This window comes from Carassius carassius, chromosome 3, assembly GCF_963082965.1.
Source record: "Carassius carassius chromosome 3, fCarCar2.1, whole genome shotgun sequence".
Lineage (NCBI taxonomy): Eukaryota > Metazoa > Chordata > Actinopteri > Cypriniformes > Cyprinidae > Carassius > Carassius carassius.
In genome coordinates, this window is record NC_081757.1 from 40193394 (window position 1) to 40217455 (window position 24062).

At 44.9% G+C, this 24062-nt stretch overlaps 1 protein-coding gene and 1 long non-coding RNA gene across 4 annotated transcripts in view; one reads left to right on the forward strand and one right to left on the reverse strand.

Moving 5' to 3' along the window:
• Positions 1-24062, reverse strand: part of LOC132126850 (zinc finger homeobox protein 3-like) — a 208623-nt gene that overhangs the window by 68090 nt on the left and 116471 nt on the right. For all 3 annotated transcript variants that reach the window (XM_059538409.1, XM_059538418.1, XM_059538403.1), the window contains one exon: positions 21721-22217. In XM_059538409.1, the coding sequence (XP_059394392.1) occupies positions 21721-22217 (497 nt within the window). The remainder of the gene's footprint in view (positions 1-21720; positions 22218-24062) is intronic.
• LOC132126867 (uncharacterized) overlaps positions 1-24062 on the forward strand; it is a 27997-nt gene continuing 3935 nt past the window's right edge. The window contains exons 1-2 of the long non-coding RNA XR_009427463.1: positions 1-76; positions 20222-20278. This is a non-coding gene — a long non-coding RNA (uncharacterized LOC132126867). The remainder of the gene's footprint in view (positions 77-20221; positions 20279-24062) is intronic.

The following is a 24062-nucleotide window of genomic DNA, read 5'->3' on the forward strand; positions in this document are numbered from 1 at the left end:
GGCAGTTTAGGACCTGTACAGATCCTCCTACCCCTGCAACCTCCAGCACGCTTCCCATAACTAATCCTGCATTTTGGTAAGAGACGGTATTTCTAATTATTAGGATTGGACAGTGAAAGAATTCTGTGCATGTCTCGGGGCATGCAGACAGGAGACAGACACGATCAATCGAGAGACATTCAGAGGTACTTAGACCGTTCAATGAGGTCTTATTTGTTATATTAGCTGAGAACACATGACTTGTTCTGGTGATCTAACAAGAATAGAATTTGTGAGAAAAAAAAACAGCTTACCTGAAAAAAAAAAATCACAGTATCTCTTTCACAAAGACAAATACAAAGACACTGCTGGAGATACAGAATGAGTCATCCTGTATTTCTGAGTACATTGTAGCCACTGTTATAAAAACATTTTGGACTGAAAATGAGAGGTTGCACGTTTTTTAGAAGTGGCTGGTTGAATAATGGTTGTACAAGTCAAATAGGGTATCTCTAGGGTATGTATAACACAAAACTAGTCAAAACAACAAACAAACTCTACATCAGCATACTTCCAGAACACATATCTATTGCTTCACAGAAGTCATGGCAAAACTAAAGTATAGAAGGATCCTGAATGATGATCATCCGAGTTAATTATAGTCAAACCCTTACCAATAACCCACAAGTTACCAAATACCCAACCCAAGTGAACAAACTCTTATACTAAAAAAGCCATAGACGTGATGAAAAGGACACTCCACAGTATTAACTCCTCAGGTTTGTATTATCTAGCTTTCACCTCCAGAGTTCCTTGTTAGTCTGCTTGAATATTTCATCACCACATAATTGGATGATGCTTCAGGCTAGGTTATGAGGCGGTAAGAATTTTTCTAAAATTCACAAAGGCCAGTCTGGAGTCAGCAGCATGGTGTTTTTGAACTGGTCTCTGATGAGGAAATGTTTGAGTTGCCAGGCTCTGCCCCCCTCTCATCTGCCCGGCTTCACCTTCACCCACAGGACCAGCGTAAAGGAAGGGCCTGATCATGGCCCTGTGCCAGAGTAAATATTTAAGCTCAGCTTAAAGGGCCTGGCTTTTATTAGCTGTGTTGGGGCTACAATGGCGCAACATGCCGAGTTCTCACCTTCTTAACATGCAAATGAATGAGCGGGGGCGGGCTGGGGGTGGTTACTTTTGGAAGCTTATTTGCATAGGACATACGCATTCTGAGTGTCTGAGGGCAATGTAGTGGTAACACAAACTTTGAGCACCTATCCTTTTCTAGTGTCTCTTTCTCTCTGATTCTAAAGATAAACTTTGTTTGCCTTTACTCGATTGCTTTGACTTCTGCTAACTGCATAAACTCCCAATAGCCTGGGATAGGGAGCTGTTTTGTACTTGTCACATTATAGGAGCAAATTAACTTGCTAATTGGTGTCATTAACCTAAACATAAAATGCCTGAATATTGTGAGAAAGAAAACATATGGTGTGCAGTCACATTTCTAGCACTGCTCTGAATAAATACTACATTAATTCTTAATTCTTATTAGTTGTATTATTAGTAGGGATGGGACGGTATGAAAATTTAATATCACGATTATAGTGACTAAAATTATCACGATTATCAATATTATCACGGTTTTGTTGAAACGAGATGAAAGTGTTCAAAAATAGTTGATGCTCACACTGAAAACATTTCAGCAAGTTTTATATTTAATAATCAACAAACAACTAATAAAACAAGCAACTCTATGCACTTAATTTAAAGAAAGATTAAATTCTGTGGCATTTCCTTCCTTACAATGAAAAGTGTAGAAGCATAGAAAAGCATAGAAAAGTCACTGACTTTCGCCATTCCTTCTCGAAAAAAAACAAAAAAAACATTGTGCGCTGCGCTTGCGTCAGACTGTTGCTGGCTGGACATGATTTAATAGTGAGTTATTAAAACCGCGATAATCAAACACGGTTTTAATGATAATTCATTTTTAAACGATATTACTAACCTTCAGCACATTTTATCACGGTTATCAATAAAACCGGTTATCGTCCCATCCCTAATTATTAGTGTTTCTGTTTAAGTCCTATTTTAAATAAACCACATGCTATGTAGATTTACACAAGTATATGATGTGTATACTATAAGGAAGTGTAGCGTCAAAAAAAAAAAAAACATCAATTAATAAATTAAAATATTACTCCCCTAAAGCAGTGTATATTTTGCCCTTCAGCAAGACATGAATTTGAAACAAGCATTTCTTAAACCCTGGCCTCTAGCCTATGCCCAGAGGATCCTGAGCGCATGTGTTGAAAAGTGGAGCTCTTTGGGAGATAATATAGCTCTTCTTTCTTTTAGCAGAATACAGATGGGTGCTGAAAACATTGAGCTCTTTATGGGACAGCACCGATTCATTAGCTTGCAAAGGAAAGAAGAAATACAACTTCACTTTCCATAAAAAAAGAAACAACGTGCTCATTGATCAGTTATCAATAGTTGATCGATAACCTAAGCCCTCATCATTCCAAGTCCAGCATAATTAAAGCTGAGATATTGTCGTTATCACTAAAATCAAAAAAGGTGCAGGTCCAATTGGAGGCAGTTCTGTTGCTTTAGTCTTACTGTAAAGATACTGTACAGGGCCCTCTGAAGGACCTCTGCACGTGAGTCCCAAAATAACTTGCTCACGCCATCAGTCCCTGTGTCATTGTAGAGGTTGTGCCGATGGCTGCCCATTTGGAAGCATTTAATTTCGAGCGCTGCTACTGTGTCAGCACAGCAAAGCTTTGTATTGCTCTTAATGTAAATTGAACATTAGTTATATGATCACACTAAGCCACCAACCTGACTCTTTTAATGTATTAAATGTTGTGGAAGAGTGCCCTTCTTATGAGATTTGCTGCCAGTTTAGGCATAGCAAAAATAAGAAGCTGTTACTCACTGAAGAGCGGAGGTCCTTAAAATATGGCCCAATGGCATTAGCTGGCACCAGATCCAAACCTATTTTGATTCTGGACATGATTTTGAGTGAGCATGCAAACAGTGTCACAGGTGCATGGTGACAGTGTGTTAACAGGTAGAGACTCCTAGAAAGTGCATAACTAGGCCTGAGCACGGCGCTTACAGAGGCCCTCACTGGCTTGAGTTTCTGTGTCACTTCACTTTGCACTGCATGTGCGACGAGCGGCTGGAGGCATAAGTGCACTTGGCAATGGCGCTACGAGAGAAGTGTATACAGTTTCTAAACCGCTAGCGTCTCTCGCTCTCGCCTTCATTCTCCCTCCCCTGCATTCTCCACCAAAGTGCCAGGAGCGCCATGCTTGTAAAAGTAACCACAGCTCTTTAAGAGGCTCATGTATTTACAAACGGAGGTATGTCGAAATCAAAGGCATTACCACATGACATAACACATCAAGCAGCCAGCGGATAGAGAATTTATAGGGTGGATTCAAACATGGGTGGTGCGCCCAGGAACTATGCCATTGTTTGATCATGCACAGCCACAAGCAAGTACAACTCACTCACCTATGACAGGTTCCGAGTTCACTGGTTCATTGGCACCAACCCCCACCTTTCACTGCCTTGCTCCCAGCCAGGTGGTTACAGGTGCAGAGCGCTATTGTTTTCTACTTCCTGCTGTTCCACCACTTGCTGATTTCTCCTCGCATGTTGTCTTTTCAAAGTAAGGCTCTGTCTGCTTATGTAAGTCTAGTACATGAGCTGTTCTCACTCCTCATCCTGCATCTCGTGTGAAGTGCAGCAGTTAAATCTGTTGTGCTCCATCCTGGTTGGATCTAAAGAATCATTCTCTCTCTCTCTTTATCTCCCTCCCCCTCTTTCCCTCTGTTGCTGTTCTGCCTAATCTCACCTCAGTTTTTATTTCGCCGCCTTCATCTGCAGAGGACTAAAAATACATGATAAATGGTACATGATATTTTAAAGTCTCGTATCTGTTCTTACAAGGGAATAATAGGGTAGTTAATCCTGAAGATCTCCCTCAAATTGATTAATCAGCACATACGGACAATCAAATAAATGATTAATATTCACCAGACCTGCGGTTGGACAGTTACCCCCCAAAGCATCAGTAATAATTCAGTAACCCTTCCCAGACCAAAGCCGCGTCTGTCTGCTCAGCGCCAGCTCCCTGATGCGGTGGGAGATCTTTGAAGTTGGTGCATAACAAACTCTCAGTGCTCTATGCGTGGCTCTACCTGTAGATTAGAGCACAACTGCTGGCCAGGCCAGAAAAACACTGCAGTTTGGTGCTAATGGAGCTGAATGCAGACGAAAACATAGCAGCACATCCTTTAATGTGTGCACTATGACGCCCGACAGATGTACTGCAATTTCTATTAGGCTTTTTGAGACAGCAGGTTTTTTGAAACCAGATTGTCAAGAATGAGGCTAATTTATCAAAATGATATTGCAAGGAAAGTAAACGGTGAACTGTACTGTTACATTACACGAGACCCTGGAGAGAATCAACATTAAAATCACTTAATTTAACCCGAATGTTACATAAGGGGGTCGTGTAGTCCATATATGTTCAGCTTGCTGTCTACATGTCACCCTGATTTTATATTTGACTCGGACAGATGTCTTCAGACAGCCTGTTTAGCATCGGCTCTCCCTGCGCTCGTACCCAGGGCACATCCTGTCCTGGTGATGGATTCCCTGTTTATTCAGCTATTTTTGGACAAAAGGAGGAGATCTCCATGGAGAATGGTTCTCTTTCTCTACCATTACTAAGTTCGCTAACCCTCCCACAGGGTAAACAAACAGCCCTCCTCCCCAAACCGCCTGCATCTGCCGGCTTGCGCACTTATTAATGTGTAAGCGGCCCGGGACTGGACACCCCTTGTCCGCCATGACTGCGGTGCACATGCATGCGTCTGCACAAACATATGTTTATGTGTCACAGCTTTACCATGTGGTCCGGCATTAGCAGTCCCACACTAGAAGTGACCCTTAATCGACTACCCCCACCTTGGCCTTTGTGTAGGTCGCCTGGCTGGCTGGTTGGCTAGAGAAGTATGAAACAGCTGTCTGCAGTCCTCTTCTTGGACACACTGTCTCTGGTGTCTGCTCTCCTGCATCCGGACGGGGCTATACATAACATCACACTGCATACTTCGAAACCTGACCACCACCTGCATTCTGCCACTCAACCTGGGCTGATCGACAGAGCTATGCGGTTTCATTAGCACAAAGACACGGTATTAAACTAATCCATGTGTCTCTCGCGCAGTGGCCGGATCCCCATACAGCCTCAGAAGGGGCACCATTAGCCTTTCAGCGAGAGCAAGCCGATCTGAATCACTGCCAATACGTCTGTTGATGTATGGCCTTGAGCTCTAATAGGTATAAGCGTGGTGTGCGGGGCAGTGTTGCGAGAAGCCAGGCTTTTCTATAACCGATACAGTTAACTTTGATCTTGTCTTAGCATGGCCTGTTTATAAATCAGTCATGCAAATATTTATGAGCTGGATGGGAGAAAATGGCTGGTCTGGTTTATATCCCTGGCCTTCTATTTTTCCTTGCTGCCCCATCCCAATCCCCCACTCCTCTTCCCCCCGGCTCATGTGTCAACGAGGACGCCACAGCAGTGGGGTGAGAGAGCACAGGCCCCAGGCCACATCTATCATGACTATGCTGTCTGGCTTTATTGGCTGGTCATGGAGCGTGGGCCAAAGGCACTCCAAGGGAGGGCAGGGGAAATCTTGATATCGAGGAGATAAAGAAGGGCATATCCGAAAAGCTCACACAAAAAGTTGACAGGTGGGTTCGTTTTTCTTCGTCTTTTTTTTTGCAGTCCTGTATAGCTCAATGTGGGTTTGGGCTAAGCAGGGTGAGGTCTGAATCACCTACAGAAAAGCTTGATAAATAACACAAGAAGGTGCTCGATAACTATTGCCTTCTTGCTAGCTCCCTGCACACCTATCTGTTTCAGCCTACAGTGCACACAATGGGATGGCCCGCTCTGGCAGATGCACAGACTTTAATTGCTCCCCTCAGTCCTGACCTCTGCTCCAGATCACCCTCTGATATACAGCATCTCTATTAAGCTGGGAAGTAGGTAAATATTCTCCTAAAGACCCTATGTAGTAACGGCACTAGTAAAAATGGAGGGGAAAAAAATCAATCGCCTTTTTTTCTTTTGTCCTTCGCAAACTCTATTAGTTTTCCTATTTTATCTGATGTCGGGATCCAAAAATGCACAGTGCATGTACAGCTGCCGTCTGCATGATCTTGGTTTGATGCAAAGCTGTATACTTCACATGTCTTGTTCCTTGAGAAATGGGTGGCTTTGTTGTATTGCAATTAAAATTGTTTTGGATGGAGTAGCGACATTTGCGGAGAACAAAAATTATGCTTTTAAAGAATGGATAAAGACAGGCTATCATTTTTAATAAATAGTCAACAGTCAAATTATTGGGCTCTGACCAGTTTTAAGTTATGTCTTGTTAAGTTTGATGACAACATGCAATGTGGACACAAATACGCAACACTGCATGTGTGCTGGAGTGTTTGAGAGTGCAAGTGAGTAAAAGGGGGGCAGTGGTGATGGTAGTGGTGGACTGGCTTGTCAATCGATGCTGTGATTGGCAGTTAATGGCTTTTCCTGTTCTGCCTTCGTAACCTCGCTCTGATGGCTGTTGCTTTTGATCAGAGATGGCAGATTGCATTTGATTTTTGTATATAAAGCCCTGACTTTTTGGAGATGGCTTCATCATGTTAAATTATTTAAAAAGTAAGTTGAATACTGGGAATTCCTTTCTACCCAGGCACAGAGGTGAAGCTTTAGCATCTGAACAAACACTATACTCTTCAATAAATAGGAAAGCAATGAAACCACTGATTTAAAATTTTCACAATTTAAAACGACCTGCTTCAAATTTCTTTATACAAATGAAAAAAATACTAAGTACAGGACGTTGTCTACTCACCCAGTAATTCAAAGGCCCTGTCTGTCACATTGTTCTTTAATGAAAGAGCAGCTAGTGAAAACGTTAGAATGGATAGAAATGGAATGATAAGACTTTTTTGTGCTTTTGTGATAAAAAAAAAAATTACTTAATATGAGGGCCAGATATATAATATCTAATGAGATTTGAAATAAGTTGGCTAACACCATACACCATACTTTATTCATCTGATTTCCCATAAACTGTAACTGTTTTTTACAGTTTTGAAAGATTCCTGAAGGAATAAAACAAATTGAAGGAACCGATCAGAGAAAAGGTATATTGGATAAGAGAGCACAAACTATATGCCTTATTGAAAGAATGTAAAAGTGGGTCTAGCTATTAAATTATGCACTTGGATGTGGGTAACAAGATCCGTATTAAAAAGTGTTGGGGGTCACCTAAGAGCTAGGGATCTCATAACTCAGAATGCGACGCTCTAAAAGAAGGGGGATTTTAAAAAACTAGAAATCTTCTCAGACTAAACACAGAATAAAAATATAGTTCTGTGCGTGTGTATATGCTTGTGCATGTGTGTGTGTGTACAGGAACCCACTGGGACCAGCCAGTGCTGAATTAATACACACATGCCGCTCCCTTTGCAACATCAACAAATATTTAATAAAGCCTGCTTCATATAACTCATTAATATGGCACTCCCTCTCTTCTCTCAGTGCTTAATTTAATAAAACAATAATTTGAATAATCATTTGCATACCAAGATCTTGTAATCTTCTCTAGTGGCAAAAATATAACGTCATCCTGAGACCTCGTTTATTCAGTAGCAAAGACAGGCTTTCTGGATCAAATCAGCAGAACAAGACCATTCCAACCTAACGAGTATAAATTAAGGAAATTCCTTCGCAGTGACAGAGATAACCCATTCAAACGAACGATCAAGTCTGCGGCAGCCTAATTTTAGACCTGGTGTTGATGTGAATGTGGTGATGCTGTGGGGATGAAGGAAGAGAGAGAGAGTTTGGTTGATCCTGTGGGGAGTGGGTGGAGGAATGTGGCGGCTGTGTTGAAGACTTCCTCCACTGTCTCTGTGTTCAATCTCTGCGCCCACAACGCCAAGATCTCCACTTCATAAATCAGCAGTGCTGTTTGAAAAATGCTTCATGATACACAAATGTGTGAAACCGCTTAACAACAGAACAAAAGTGTTTCCCCCACTTTCAGCAGCTGCAGCTAGTAAAATAAGGCACCTCTGAGAGGCCGACCTCAGAATTCACCTCATCAGTGGGATGGGTTTCATAAAGAGAATGCTGGGATGCATATCTGTACGTTTGTGTCTTAAACACTAGGTGTTCTGTATGGGCAACCAGAGTTTGAAAGCGGAGAATGCAAGGACTTTAAACTTGCAGTGAAAGTTTGACCTTGAAAAATTTAGTGCTACTCCTTCACCGATCTCTTTCTGGCCCTCTCATTCTCTCATTCTCTGCTATGTCTCGCAACTAACATCTTTTTTTTTATTAGTACACAGGTTGAAAAGAAAGAAAGATAGAAAGAAAGAAAGCATTTGGGGATAATGTACTGAACTAATTGAGTCTCCTCCTGATGACTTCACATCCCTGCTTCTTAATACAACAAACCAGCATCTCCATATATTACTGTAGAGCCTTTATCCATCATTTCCCACTTTTTTATTTCCTTTCTCTTGGTTTTCCCCCTCTTTACATGCATAAAAGCACATGATGAGAAAACAAGGTGTGAAATGATTTTTTCCAGAGGGGCCTCAATAAAAACCATATGACACCTCAGGCTGAACTGCTTAATTACAAAGGGATGAAAATCTGTAGTCTGCATCTGGTGAGAACATTGTCCCCATAACACTGATAGATTTACAGCTCCCAGTCCTAACCTTGGACTCAAATGCATGCAAATTAGACCATGCACATAAGACGTCTCAACGGATGTCCATCTCAGTAGGGGGAAGTCAGGCTTGCCTTTTTTTTTAAACCTCAGGCTGTAGTTTTAGCTCAACTCAAAGTCTGTTATCAAGTAACGTCCAAAAGTTGGCCCTGTTGAGGATTCTTAACTAGCTAAAACCAGCAAGATTCTCTTTGTCAACTATTCCACAACTGGTTTAACAGCACAGCTGCCACCTGGATCAAAACCACACTGACTGACCAGCTTCAGCTGCTGGTTAACAGCATGGTTACCAATTTGACCATTATCTACAGATCATAAACCAGTATGGACCAGCTTTTATTTCAACAGGGTCTAAATACGTACTCCAGCATTCAGCCTTCACACAATGAAAGCTCTAGTACAGCACTAAACTAGCTTACTGTGGAGTGGACCTTGATCACAAGTAAACACTCCTGGGTGTCCAGCACAAGGAAGATGTGGATTTCTTAATTTCAGCACAACTTCTTTGTGAATATTCAGAAGAAAGATATTGTATGAGGGGTGAGTGAAAAACAGTGAGGTCCAAAGCCTCATTTCATGTGTGGATTTATTTGTCCCAAGACTCTCTTCAGCAGCCCAAAGCTAAACACAGTGTGTTTTCCAGCGCTCTGCCTTCCACTAAGCGCCGAGAGCAGCCTTGTGGCCTGGGCCACTAACAGGCCATTAATCTGGTTGCTAAGTCACTGATGTATTGATGCTGGTGAACCAGTAAGCCTGCCTGTTGCTCTCTTTACCACCCACTGTCTTTCTCCCAAACACTCTCTCTTTCTTCTTTAGGCTCAACCAGTGTCTGCCTCAAAGAAAATGTACCTGCCTTGATACAGGGGTCACGTTCTGTGAGAAGGCTCGGCCTTACCCATCAGGGGCTACCAGGGGCTACACCAAGATTCAAGGCTTTGTTTGAATTAATTTGACTCACATTTGACTAACAAACACATGTAAATGTACAAAAAAAAAACACAATACATCAAGCTGATAACATTAGGCTATTAAAGGGTATTTTTGAAGACTGAGCAAACACTTCTTCTCACTATGCCAGAGAGAAGTTGGAGGTAGAGGAAGGAGTTGAAGAGCTTCTGATTAGAGGGGTGTGGTCTGAGATTGTAATATAAATTATACAACTCTAATATATTTTACAAGACTGAGGCTGGCACTACTAAGATAAAACATTGATTAAGGCATGGTATAAAAAGGTACAGTTGCTAAAAATCTGGGCTGGGAATGTAAAAGTCACGAGGTTCAAACCCATGGTGTAATCCAGAAATGCAAGAAAAGCTGAGACCTATCAACATTGTGCCCTTGAGCAAGCCACTTAACTCCAGGGGGACTGTGCCAGTAGTAAGTGAACTTTTAAATTCAAAGCATCTACTAAATGGCAAATAAGTACATAAAAAAGGAGTCAGGTCAGTCCTGCATGTTTATTGCACGGCAATGTAATTGCACTCCAGATAACTTGTCAATTAAAATAGATTAGCTAGTCAGTGTGATGACTCCTAGCTTTGAAGAACTTTAGTTCCTTTTCAGGAACTCGAGCTGCGTCGAAACGCTTTTGGGGAACGTCCCTGACGAGACCGACTCTGAATATCGTGTGCAATCAGTCCATCGGAAAGGCGTGACGTCACGGGCGGGGTGACGTAGCGACCAGGAAGCTATAAAAGCACGTGCCGTGCAGCTGGCTTCAGCTTCGAATCTGTCAGCAAGCGCTCTGTGTGTGCATGTGCAAAAGTCTGTCCTGTTGGTCCTATTTATTGTTGTCTGTCCCTTAGCTTAAAAAGATCGCTAAAACAGCTCAATATGCCTAAGCAGAAGCAAAAGACCAAACATTTGAAGGGCGATTTCAAGCCGCGTTACAGACTGTGTGTTCCTCCCTGCACTCGCTACATTACGAGCGGGGATACACACAGGCTGTGCGTGGCTTGCCTGGGATCGAAGCACGCTGAGTCGGCTCTCGAGGGGGCCGGCTGCCCGCATTGCGAACGTTTGCCAGTGCGGACGCTTCGATCCCGGAGGGCTCTCTTCGAGGAGGGAGCCTTCACCAGCGTTCCTCGCGGTGCTGGCCCCGCTTCTGCCGAGGCAGAGCGGCTGCTGCACTCGTGGGGTTCGCAGGTGGATCTGTCAGAAGGAATGGAGACGGGCCAGTCCTTATCTCCTTCCTCATCTGCCAGATCCGGCGCCCAAGCCCTGGGTTCGGAAGCACGCTCGTCGGTTTCTTCCCCCCAGGGTGAGGGATCAGCTCTTCACCTCTCGTCCACTGAGGAGGTCGATGTGGAGACTGTTGTTGGGGATTCGCCACCCCTTTCGCCCCAGTATGAGGAGCTTTTGGAGGTGGTCACACGGGCAGTAGATAAATTAAAAATCGACTGGCCTGCTGAAAAACAGTCTGAGCCGCAGAGAAGCAAGTTAGACGAACGCTTTCTGCGGCCGAAGCAACCACCTCCACGTCGGAGCCTTCCGTATTTTCCCGATCTCCATGATGAGTTATCGAGATCGTGGAATCACCCGTATTCGACCCGCCTCTTTGGCCCTGATTCACTATATTATGGCAACGTGATGGGGCTGGGAGAGCGTGGTTATAGAGCGATGCCACGGGTTGAACAGACGCTCGCGGGCTATCTGTCACCCGGTTCGGCCTCGTCTCTAAAGGCTCCGAAATTGCCCACTAAGCCGCTTAGAGTTACATCATCGCTAGTGGGCAAAGGTTATGTGGCAGCAGGTCAGGCTGGGGCGTGCCTTCATACTATGGCAGTCCTGCATTATCAGGCTGACCTGCTGAGAGATGTCGATGAGGGGGAGGGGATTAAGTCTGAAGAGATTGAAGAACTCAGAAAGACCGCTGATCTCTCCCTCCGCGCAGCCTTAGTGGCCGCGGAGAGGCATTTGTGGCTGACCCTGTCAGAAATTAAAGAACGAGACAGGGTCTGCCTCCTGGACGCCCCGCTTCAATCCTCGGGCCTGTTCGGCGACACAGTTAATACTGTCGTCGACAGGTTCCAGGAGGCGCACAAGCAGGCAGCGGCGTTCCAGAGTTTCCTCCCTCGTCGCTCTCGTGGTGCATCTGGGCGGGAGATGACCACGCCACATACCGGCTCCTCACACCGGGAAGCGCAAAAGCAGAGCGTCGCCACTCGTGCTCCCCCACGTCGGGGCCGAGGGCAACGACGCTCTGAGTCGGGGGCTTCTAGGGCGAAAACCGATTTAAGATCTGTCATCGAAGCCCGGAAGTCCTCGACGAAAAGATCCTGACGCCAGGATCCAGAGGGTAGCCCCTGCTGGGGTAGAGCGCGGTTCACCTCATTACACGGTGCCCGTCTCACCTCAGTACCCTCAGGAGGTCGGTCTGCCAACCCTGCCAGAGCTTCAGGGCGCAGCGGCCTCCAGCGAGTGCCACTCCCAGTTACTTCCGCCCGTGAGCGTAGCGGAGCTGGGATGCTCGCCGCCCCTTTGGGGGCCTCTTACACCAGAGGTCAGTCTCGAGAGACTGATTCCCTTAGTAGATTATTTAGCAGCGTGGAAGCTACTGCCAAATGTATCTCAATGGGTCCTGCGTACAATAGAAAGAGCCTATTGCATTCAGTTCGGTCATCCACCACCGAAGTTCAACGGGGTTACACCGACTGTGGTCGGCCCCCAGCAGGCTCTGGTTATGGAACAAGAAGTGAATACCCTATTAAGGAAGGAGGCCATCGAGGTGGTCCCTCCTCTAGACAGGGAATCCGGATTTTACAGCCGGTATTTCATAGTTCCAAAGAAGGATGGGGGGTTGCGTCCGATCTTAGACTTGCGTCTCCTGAACCGCTCAGTTATGTCACTGAAGTTCAAGATGCTCACTGTCAACCAGGTTGTAGCTCAAATCAGATCCGAGGACTGGTTTGTCACAATAGATCTCAAAGACGCATACTTCCACATATCCATCCTTCCACAACACAGGAAGTTTCTGAGGTTCGCTTTCGGGGGCAAAGCTTATCAATATCGAGTACTTCCCTTTGGCCTCACACTCTCACCCCGCACGTTCACGAAATGTATGGATGCGGCTCTGGTATCCCTCCGTATGCAGGGCATCCGCATTTTAAATTATATCGACGATTGGTTGATCCTAGCTCAATCAGAGCAGATGGCGGCTCGACATCGAGATGTCGTTCTCGCACACATGGGGGAGCTGGGTTTGAGACTAAACGCCAAGAAGAGTGTACTTTCTCCAGTTCAGAGAACCACCTATCTAGGCGTAGTGTGGAATTCGACCACGATGCAGGCACGCTTGTCTCCTGCTCGGATCGAGTCGATCCTCACATCAGTCGAGAGAGTCAAAGAAGGCCAGTCACTCACTGTCAAACAATTCCAGAGATTGTTAGGGCTGATGGCAGCTGCGTCCAACGTGATACCTTTTGGCCTGCTGTACATGAGACCCCTACAGTGGTGGCTCAAGCCCAAGGGCTTTTCCCCGAGGGGAAATCCACATTGAGTTATCAAGGTCACGCGGCGGTGCCTTCGTGCCTTAGACATGTGGAGGAAACCTTGGTTCTTGAATCAGGGCCCGGTGCTGGGAGTTCCTTGTCGCCGTGTAACGCTAGCGACAGATGCGTCCCTCACCGGTTGGGGTGCGGTCATGAGCGGCCACCCTGCCCGCGGTCTGTGGAGTGGTCGCCATCTAACATGGCACATCAATTGCCTAGAGATACTAGCGGTCTATCGAGCATTGAAATATTTCCTCCCAGACCTGAGAGGTCACCATGTGTTGGTGCGCACCGACAACACATCAGTGGTCTCTTATATCAATCACCAGGGGGGTCTGCGTTCGCGCCCCTTGTACAAGCTGGCACACCAGATCCTTCTGTGGTCCCAGGGCAAGCTCCTCTCGATCAGAGCAGCGTATATTCCTGGGAGATTGAATGTGGGAGCAGACATACTGTCGAGACAGGGGCCGAGGCCCGGGGAATGGATGCTTCACCCCGAGGTGGTGAAGCACATATGGAGAGTATTTGGTACAGCCCAGGTGGACCTCTTTGCGACTCAGGAGACATCGCAATGTCCCCTCTGGTTCTCTCTAGTTCATCCAGCTCCTCTGGGACTGGACGCTATGGTACAGACCTGGCCGAGGCTTCGTCTGTACGCTTTTCCCCCTATCGCTCTGCTCCCGGGAGTTCTGGCGAGAGTACGCCGGGACGGGGCCCGTCTATTACTAGTAGCCCCGTTCTGGCCGGGCCGAGTATGGTTCTCAGATCTAGTCTCGCTCCTCGACGGCTCTCCGTGGGAGATACCGATCAGGACAGACCTACTCTCACAGGCGCAGGGCACGATAATTCACCCTCGCCCGGAGTTGTGGAAGCTGTGGGTGTGGCCCCTGAGGGGGCACAGCTGTTAGCAGCTGGTCTCTCAACCGAGGTTGTTGAGACCCTACTCCAATCCAGAGCTCCCTCTACGAGGAAACTGTACGCCCTGAAGTGGAAGCTCTTCACTTCATGGTGCAGAGACCGCCAGCTTGACCCAGCAGACTGCCCAGTTGGTACAGTTCTGGAGTTTTTACAAGCCAGGCTCTCTGCGGGGTTATCCCACTCCACCTTGAAGGTTTTCGTGGCGGCCATAGCTGCTTTCCACGTCCCTTTCAATGGTCAGTCAGTGGGTAGACACCCCCTAGTTACACGTTTCCTCCGCGGTGCGCTGAGGCTGAGACCTCCAGTACGATCCCGTGTTCCCCCCTGGGATTTGGTTGTGGTTCTAGAGGCTCTTTGTAAAGCTCCATTCGAGCCAATACAAGATATCTCAGATAGACATCTGACACTTAAAACTGCCCTGTTACTGGCAATCACCTCACTAAAGAGAGTTGGAGATCTTCAGGCCCTTTCGGTGGCCCCTACCTACTTAGACTTTGCCCCTGGTATGGCCAAAGCATTCTTATACCCTCGAGCGGGTTACGTTCCGAAGGTTCCCTCTGTTACACCACAACCTATCGTACTGCAGGCCTTCTGTCCTCCTCCCTTTCGGGAGCCAGACCAAGAGAAGCTAAACTGTATGTGTCCAGTGCGAGCACTGGACGCATACGTCCACAGAGCTGCCCTGTGGAGAAAATCAGACCAATTGCTTGTTTGCTACGGTCCTTCTAACAAGGGTTCTCCTGCCACCAAGCAGACCCTTAGTCGTTGGATAGTCGAGGCTATCAACGTCTCCTATGAGTCCTCTGGTCTTCCCCCTCCTTTGGGGGCCAAGGCTCACTCTACTCGGAGTATGGCGGCCTCCAAGGCCTTCTCAGCAGGTGTGTCCCTCTTGGACATCTGCAACGCTGCGGGGTGGTCCACGCCCTCCACATTTGTCCGATTTTACGATCTTGACATGCGAGCCACGCCGGGCTCTTCTGTTCTCTCGTCTTAGCTGTGCTCTTTTGACTACACACTAGGCAGGGATTTGGAAGTCTGGCAGTGTGGGCACATCGTTCCCCAAAAGCGTTTCGACGCAGCTCGAGTTCCTGAAAAGGAACGTCTCAAGGTTACGTATGTAACCCTAGTTCCTTGAAGGAACGAGACGCTGCGTCGCAGAGCCATACTCCCGGCACCCCTGCCGGCGCTTGCTTCCCTACTCGAAGCTGAAGCCAGCTGCACGGCACGTGCTTTTATAGCTTCCTGGTCGCTACGTCACCCCGTCCGTGACGTCACGCCTTTCCGATGGACTGATTGCACACGATATTCAGAGTCGGTCTCGTCAGGGACGTTCCCCAAAAGCGTTTCGACGCAGCGTCTCGTTCCTTCAAGGAACTAGGGTTACATACGTAACCTTGAGACGTTTTTTGTTATATCTTAATAACGTCCACTTTTTACCCTTTATAAGGTGTTTTATAAGACAAAAATATTCAGCGTACTAAAAAGAGAATTACAGAAGGAAAGGTTGCAAACATCAAGAGAAAACAAGGGGGAAGAAAGAAGATTTGGCTTGAGAGATGTTTAGCTTTCCAGGCTGGGTGGATTAAAGCTATTTAACCTTAAGAAGCAAGCAGTGGAGAGGGACCACCCACCAGCTTGTGACCCATGCTGGTATGTTTTGTGCATGATGGGTACTTGCTTTGTTTATTCATTTTAAAGAGACAAAGAGTGGAGAAAGACGTGCAAGTGTTTTGAGTGTTTTTTAAGGCTTAGAAAAGTAACAGAATACCTCTACTCAACAAGCAAAACAATTTGTGGTATAAGTTATGTCCGTAGCCAAGATGTTGCCGGAGCAGTTATGTTCCAAAGTTTCAAATACTTAGGGTTTGTTTATATTTCTGCCTATGTCTACACATAACTAACAAACTACCACACTCTTGCGCCTTCCTACATTGGCGTAACATACTCTCTGATCCCTGTGTACACCCCAGTCCATCATCAGTCTCCAATCCCCTGTTTGTGCTGATCAGGCAACAGATAATAGGATCAACAGCTTCCTTTAGCAGTGGCAGGAGCATTGCTTAGTTGCTCTTGTCTGGCTGCCCAAAAAGAAAGAGAGGGGGGAGAAATCAAAACAAATAGCTATTACAATACAATAATATCTGCTCCTCAGCCTCTGCACAAAGAGTTACACTCTGTTGCAGTCCGTTTTCATATCCCTGTCCCTCTCTCCCAAATTACAGTACAACATATTAAAGCTGTGCATGGCCTACCATGTGTATCTGATTGGCTGCTGGTCCCTCCGTTGAATGCACAAACACACACATACTTAGAGGGGCATATGCATGCGTAATCATCAGCTGCAGCTGTGCGACGGGTCAGTGCCTGGCCTTATTGAGGTGGGGGCTGAAGGAGTTGTGAAATTCCTGCAGACTTCCAGACACAGCTTAAAGCCCGCCCACTACTCTACAAACCAAATGTCACGCTGCACAATGCCCCTCCCACACTAAAGGATAGCTCTCTCAGCAAAACTTGACTCCTCTTCTGGGGAAAAGCCCTCTGTCCCTTGTCTTAAAGGGAGCACAGCCTCTGTTTGACTTCTGTGAGGCAGATTTCAGCACCCTAAGGACAACCTGGTGCTGACATGGATCTACATTATTGAAATCTTATGATAACAAATAAATATGATGTATACTGTACTAATCCAAAAGTGTCTTATAATTACAAACCTGGGCTTCTCTATGTTATATGGAGTGTATCTTTGACTGGAGGGAGGCAGGATGTCTCAGTAGTGGCTCTGTGGATATGGAATGGGTGCTTTATTAGCGTGGTACTACCAGTAAATCAAAGCTCAGCCCTTCCTGGAACAGTAGCAAACCTTTTTTCCCCACTGAGCACTATTACTGAACAATCACAGGCCAGCCATGATAATTAGCAGAGTATCTCCATCTAAACGAGCGCCTCTCTCTCTCTCTCTCTCTCTCTCTCTCTCTCTCTCTCTCTCTCTCGCTCTCAGACCTTCTCCGTCTCTTCTCTAACTGATGTCTGGAGGGACTTATGGAGTTTGGGTGTGGCGCTCTCTCTGGCATAGAGGTTGAGCTTCACTGTCCACAGATGAAAGATATAACCACGAGCCGTACCAATAGTGGTAAAATACTCCCTTGCGACTTTAACTCTAAATTACTCTGCAATTTTATTTGATAATAAAAAACAAACACAATCTTGCTGGAGCCAGGGCATTCTCAGTCTATTTGTTTTTGATGATTGGAGTCTGATGTTATGGCGAGGATAAGCCATGATAAAAATCAAAATTATTAATGGAGGGGGTCTGCATCATTGATCAGGATTCTGTTGTAAAAGGTGGTACGATATCTGAGAAGCCCGTTAATACCTTTCAGTACAGTCGCTACAGCTAATCCCCTTCTACGCATTACTGTCTGTTTTGTTTTACTGTGTTTTTTCTTTGTTTTCTCCAGAGTGTAGACATTTTCCTTCCTCACGCCCCAGCTGATTCGGTTGGATTGCACTGGAGGGAAAAAATAAGTAGAGAGAGTCCAAAATCCAGACGCTTTGCGCTGGATCCTGGGCCGCGCTTGGAGCGCAGTCAAAGCACTGTTAGCATAGCTGAGACACATCAACATGTGCTACGGGGTTCTGTTTGCAGGAGTTTTGGGCAGTAGTGAACAGATGACAGAATGTGTGAGCATGTGTGTATGTGTGTATTTGTACATGTATGGGGACTGTAAATGTGTGCAGGACAGTTTGTATAGATTGTGTGTTTAATGGAGCGAGACCAGTACACTGGTGCTGGTGGTGTGGGGGTGAATGTTATGAGGCCTTTCTTGGGTAAAGATTCCCCATGTGATAGTGACGGCACTTTCTTCCTCTCTTTCCACGGCCAAGCGACATCTGGAGTGGATTTTGTGCGAGCAGACACCGAAGAACATGATTACATTCAGTTAACTGTGCTCTAAACTGATTATGCATGTGCCAAGCTAATGGACTACATTTGCAAGAGGAAAAATAACATCCAATCAATCTCAATTACCCCAGATTGTACCGGCCCCTGAGACAAGGAAGGTAGCCAGCCCGAAGCTCCTCCTCTTCGCTTGAAAGGCCTGCCTGGAAGACCTGCCTCTCTCCATCCTGTCTGGAGCAGGGAACCAAGTCTCAGACTCAAGGCTGGCTTGAGTGCATCCCAGCACCTGAGACATGCTTACTCAGCATGAACAAGAACTCAAATATCAAGTGAATGTGTCCTCTATAGAACAGTGGTGTATACTTGTGTATATAAGAGCGGTGCAAGAGAAAACTGAAGGAAGAGTAATCATGCAGTATTTGGATACTTAATATCATATTGAAAAGGCATTTGTATTTCATATTACAGAAGTAAAACTTGCAAAAAAATGTATGGCAGGACACAATCCTTTTTTTGACAGGTGGTTTGGTAATGTTAGCCAAAAATGAAGGTTGCAAACAAGTTATAAAATTTTACAAAATAATTTTTTTTCAAGTGCTCCATGAAATCTTGAATTTTATAAAGAAAGCAAGTAGGGCTGTTCTCGATTTCATGTTCAGTTTCATACACATGCTATGTGGCGACTCTCTCTGACTCTGCAAATTGAAGATTCCACCAACAATTTAGAACTTGAGAAGCCTAATCTTTGTCATGACCTGTGTATTGTTGTGCGGCCCATCTGCAAGTGCTTACTGGTGACCATCATGACATCATTCTTGCCACTACAAAGCAGCCAACAAGCGGGAATTTGGAGGGAGCAGTGGAAGGTAAAAGTTCATATGAGATGAGCGCAAGACTGACTGACGGGTGTGTCTGAAACCAGAGTGGAACTCAGTCCTGTACCCTAGATAGCAAAGTCGGGAAGCATCACCCCTGCTGTGCAGTGGTCTGTGCGGTTAGGACAATTCTCCCAAGCTCTCCAAAGGCTTTCGGAACATTCCAATCCGTGGGTTGGTGGGGGAAGGTGTATTTTTAGAAAGCCTTAATATGTGCCGCATACCACAGACTCTCAAATTATCCCATCCAGCTTAGCCTTCAGTTTAAACCTTCCTTTTTAATTCCAGTAATTACAGGCTCCAATTTACGGAGCTGTGCACACAAAGGGCCTGTTTAATGCAAACCAGTTTGATTTGGGCAAAGTGTCCCAAGGATCTACCACATCTTAGGGCCTGTTTATGCTGACTTGATGATTTATTTTCTCCCAGCAGGATGTTGAAAAATTTCTCATTTTGAATCAGATTTCATTTGGAGGGGATAAATAGTGTTTTTCATTTTCCTTTCCTGTTTTGACACTTGTACTGTAAGCTTAGCTGAGCTAGCAAATCATACTGTTGGTGTCAGCCAGTCAGTATGTCTATCAGGTCTATAAATTCACTGCAAAGTGAAGCCTGTGTCATTGTGGGGTTAGAAACCAATGCTACAGCAAGACCTCAGTGGCAACATGTGCTTATCATCCTCTAATCACATTTGTATGTCATGAAATGCAGCTATAACTCAAACTGTGAATGTCTTAGTTTGCGGGTAGGCCTGTCGCCACTGATGGAAGCTGCTTGCTTACAAGGCTGATGCTGTTGTCAGTCATCTCTTTTCTCTCTTCCTCTGTTCGGATCTGTTGGGCTTTTAGGGCTGAGGAACAATTTTAAGCAGCTTAAAGCTTATAAATTATCATGCTTGGATGTGTCGAACATTTCTAATCTGCCACAGAGTACTGAACATTCGCAGTTAGGCGGACTAGTCTGTTCTCTGCTAGCCCTCTTTCGTTAAAGAGAACGTCGGTGGCGGAAGGAATATTATAGTGTTTCTAAAAGATTTCGGTGTTAACTGTAGGCTTGATTAATGTAAGTATGAGGTGGATGCCAGAATTTCCAGTTTCACGCAGCACAATAAATCACAGTTGGTGGCTAGATAAGATATTTTAAGATATTTTAAGATATTTTCACTATTAAGATATTTTCTGCTATTTCTCACCATTGACACAAAAACTCTTGGTTCCCCAGGTCCCAAACCCTGCCTGGAGCTACATGAGGCCCATGACTACAGAAATGCCTCCACAGGTCAGCCAAGCACATTAGGAGTCTTGTGTTACATATTTGAATCATTGTGGTATTTGTAAATACGCTCATTGCATGTTACAGCTTGCATATGGCAGACAATCTCAGCTCAGGCTTGTCTGCTTTTATCACCAGATGCAGAGGAAGCTGGTTTATGGCTTCCCTTAATTACCATTACAAACTAGTTAATCAGGGGCACAGCTGACCAAGAGCCTCTCAGCACAGGGCCAAGGTAATGACAAACCTTGACGGTGCTATAATATCTCTGATTGTAATGGGTCAACATACGGGACCCTTGCAATGAAATCAATGGTGAGCTGGATTTAGTCTTTTACAACATGGCTCCAAAATCACCTTCCTTTTCAGCAGCCCTCATTTAGTTGGTGCTGGTAGGGTAGGGAAAGTAATGTTAACCAAAAGCCAAATAACTATTAAGCCATTGTCTTAGGCAAAGTTTGGTAAGGTTAGAAGCCAATGATGTCTGACCCTACCGTTTTTTTTTCTCTTTGAATATTCTGTTTGTCTCTGAAGTATGTTAATGTAGGTTGCAAATCCATGTTGTCTTGAGGAAGCAGTGTAAATAAAGGTTGAGTAAGCATGGGCAGTGATGTACAGCTCAAATGGGTGGTATGTGAGTCAGTATCTCATTGAGCATGTGAGATCAAGCGATAGAGAGAAAGAAAGGGAGAATAAGGAGAGACTGTGTGCAGTCGTGCCAGTCTAGGTTAAACACAGACTGAGCTAGGCTCGCAGACACATGGGATAGGTGCCTAAATGGAATCAGGCCTGTTAGATTTATGGCCATTTGTTCAGAGAGTGTTCATCCATTGGCTATTATGGAATGATTAGAGTAGAAGGTGAAGCTCCAAGTCCAGCGAAAATCAATAAGGCTGTCGAGAGCGATTCTGCCCTTCCCACTCCGAATGGTATTAGCACCAAACCTCTGTCTCTTCACACTTCTTCATCCTCTCTTCCAGCAATTTCATCAGCTGCCCTTCTCCCCACCCTGCTGACCTGCCATGTTCCTCCCTCCCTCTAAGTGCCCCTGTTCTCCCCTCTCTTGCATGCACATTAGACCTTAATATACTGCACCGGGCCATCACTCATAGTCGGCTGTAGAGATGGAAAGTACTGGTCGATTCAGTCACACAGTAGGCTGGAGGTGTGTTTAAAACCCACAGAAAGTGTAACACTGTGTGCTAACCAGAAAGATTGAAGTTGTTGTCCTAACCTCCGTCAACAAGCTATGAGGTATTTTATTTTCGTGTTGCACTGGGTAGTGAAATCTTACTGGTTTAATTTCTCTTTTCCTAGCTGTATATTAAACTGTTTTATATATATTGCTGAAAAGCATTTTTTGCTTTCAATGTAGACAGAAAAATACTTGATGTTGGAAACTTGGCAGGTATGGCACTCATTAGTGTAAGGCTACCAGAGTCACTCACCTTGTACAGCTTGAGACTGGCCTCATGGCGAGAGTTGACGGTGTGCATCCTCAGTTTTTCCAGGCTGTTGGTATAGTAGTCACAGGCATTGCATTTGAGGTGCACAGGGTTGCCAATGGCTACGCACTTGAGGCGCCACTCATTGCCCTTGCCGCCCTCCTTGATGTGTGCCACCAGCTGATACTTCTGCACGTGTTTGTCAGTCTTGCAGTGCAGCTGAAAGTTGGCCTTGAGCTGTGTGGTGTAGTGGCACAGTTTACACTGGTGCGAGTCGCCCACCACCGCTCTCCACTCTTCTTCTGGGAGTGTGCGCTCTGCACTCATGTGCAGGCCCAGCACATCCAGATTGTCGGTAGTGAAGCGGTTGCACACGGCGCACTGGAAAAGTTTTAGGGAAGGATCGCTGGTCTGGGATAGGCTTTCACCCAAGGTCATCAGCTCCTCTGAGACCAGCTGTCCCCCACCAAGGCGTACATCCATTGCAATGTCCCCTCCAACTGAGAGCAGAAGACACAAAAAGTGATCAGTAATCTGTCAGACAGAACATCGTTCTTTCACAAATATACTGTCTCTTTTAAAATACAGCATTTAGCACCACTTATTCATTCATTTTAATGGATAAATAAAATGTGAACTTCTTCAAGTTACAAGAATGTCCTGGGAAACAGGGAAAAGGTACATAGTTCAGCCTTTTAAAAAATAGTTATGTTTGTCTGTGCAGTCAAAGTGGATTTGCTCTCCAGGATAATGTGCATGTGTGTATTTATCTACATAATTTTACTAAATCAAGATTATCCTTTCCTTTGAGCTCAGAGAAAGAGTAAGAAAGAGAGAGAGAGAGAGAGAGAGAGAGAGGGAGGAGGTGTGGATTTACACACTCCTGCATTTTCATAGCCCTGCCATTAAATCAACTTCAGAGTTTGTGAGCAGAGGCGCAAAAATAAAGTTATTCAATCATTACCAGAGATCTAAAGAGCTCCCAAGCACACATTAATTTAAATCAACTACAGGCATCTTTTCACAAAATAATTATAAAAAATAGATCTTCCTTGTTGAAGTCTGGCTCATTCACCTTTGATTGGGAACAAATCAATGCAAACACCTTCCTGCTGAAAGTGCTTGTATTGCTTTATATTCGTGTATTTTTAAGAAATGAAGTTGTGGGAGCAAAAGAAACGATATATTCAACAACAAAAGCAAAAGGCATCTAAGAACAGCTTGGGGAAGATGCTAGTATCTGAGATTTGGAAACAAGGGTTGCATAGAAGCTGCTGCCTCAGTTTGCTGATCTTCAGTCTGTCACTGCCCAGATTGAGAGCACCCGCTGGAGCTGTATGGCTTTACACTAAATTAATTCCAGCAGCTCCTTTTATTTATTGGGGCAGAATGTGGCCTGCTCATTTCACCATTACCTTCAGCTTTTAGTGCAGGGTCAGAGAGACCTCTGGCAATCTCCTTAAAATCATTGTCAGATCCACCACTCTGAAGAGAACTATTTTATTTAAAATGCTTTCTTTTAGTTTGTTGATTTTTTACTCTTAAAAATTCTCTCTCTCTCTCTCTCTTTCTCTCACTCTCTAGCAGTTTTTAGGGTTTTAATGCCTCTTATTGTCTTTCGAGTTTTGTTCAACCTCTCCTTTTTAGTACCCTTACAATGTGTCGATCAAGAAAGACACTTTATTTTCAAAAACCTTTCATGTAAATACCTATAATTCTATCAGTTCTGCTTAGAATTCATGACCTCTTGAGCATGTCTTGTAAGAAAATATTTTGAATATTTTGCTAGTACTAGTCGATATCAATGTTAAAGTACAACAGGAAAGATGTTTATGTAAAAAGCATTAATCTGAAAGGATTTACAAGTTCTACTTTGCAATAACCAAAAAAAATGTTTAATTATGATGATCAGATTTCAGAGATGTAATGTGTCACTTAAATGCAAATACATAAATGTGATATTTAGTAGTGTGATACTTTAAATATATGAAAGTCCACTGAAATTTTCAGATTATTTGTATAATGACACCACTGTTCTTTATAAGTCTTAGGTGCTGTCAATTCTTCCCTGTTATATGTTCGTTGAACATTCCATCACCACTAAACAAACCAAGTGACTAGAAGAGGGAGGATAAAAAAGAATTAGTCACAGCAATCAATTCCTGTTTGTGTCTTTGAACTGGCAACAGTCTGAAACAAGTCTGTGCAAATTGTGGGCCTGTAGCTGGCATGCCAAATTCTACTATGCTGCTGAATTACCCTCACTAGGCCCCTTTTCCTTCCTTTTTTGACTATGGTAAAGTATATAGCTGCAAATACAAAAGCAGGAAAAAATTTCAAGCTGG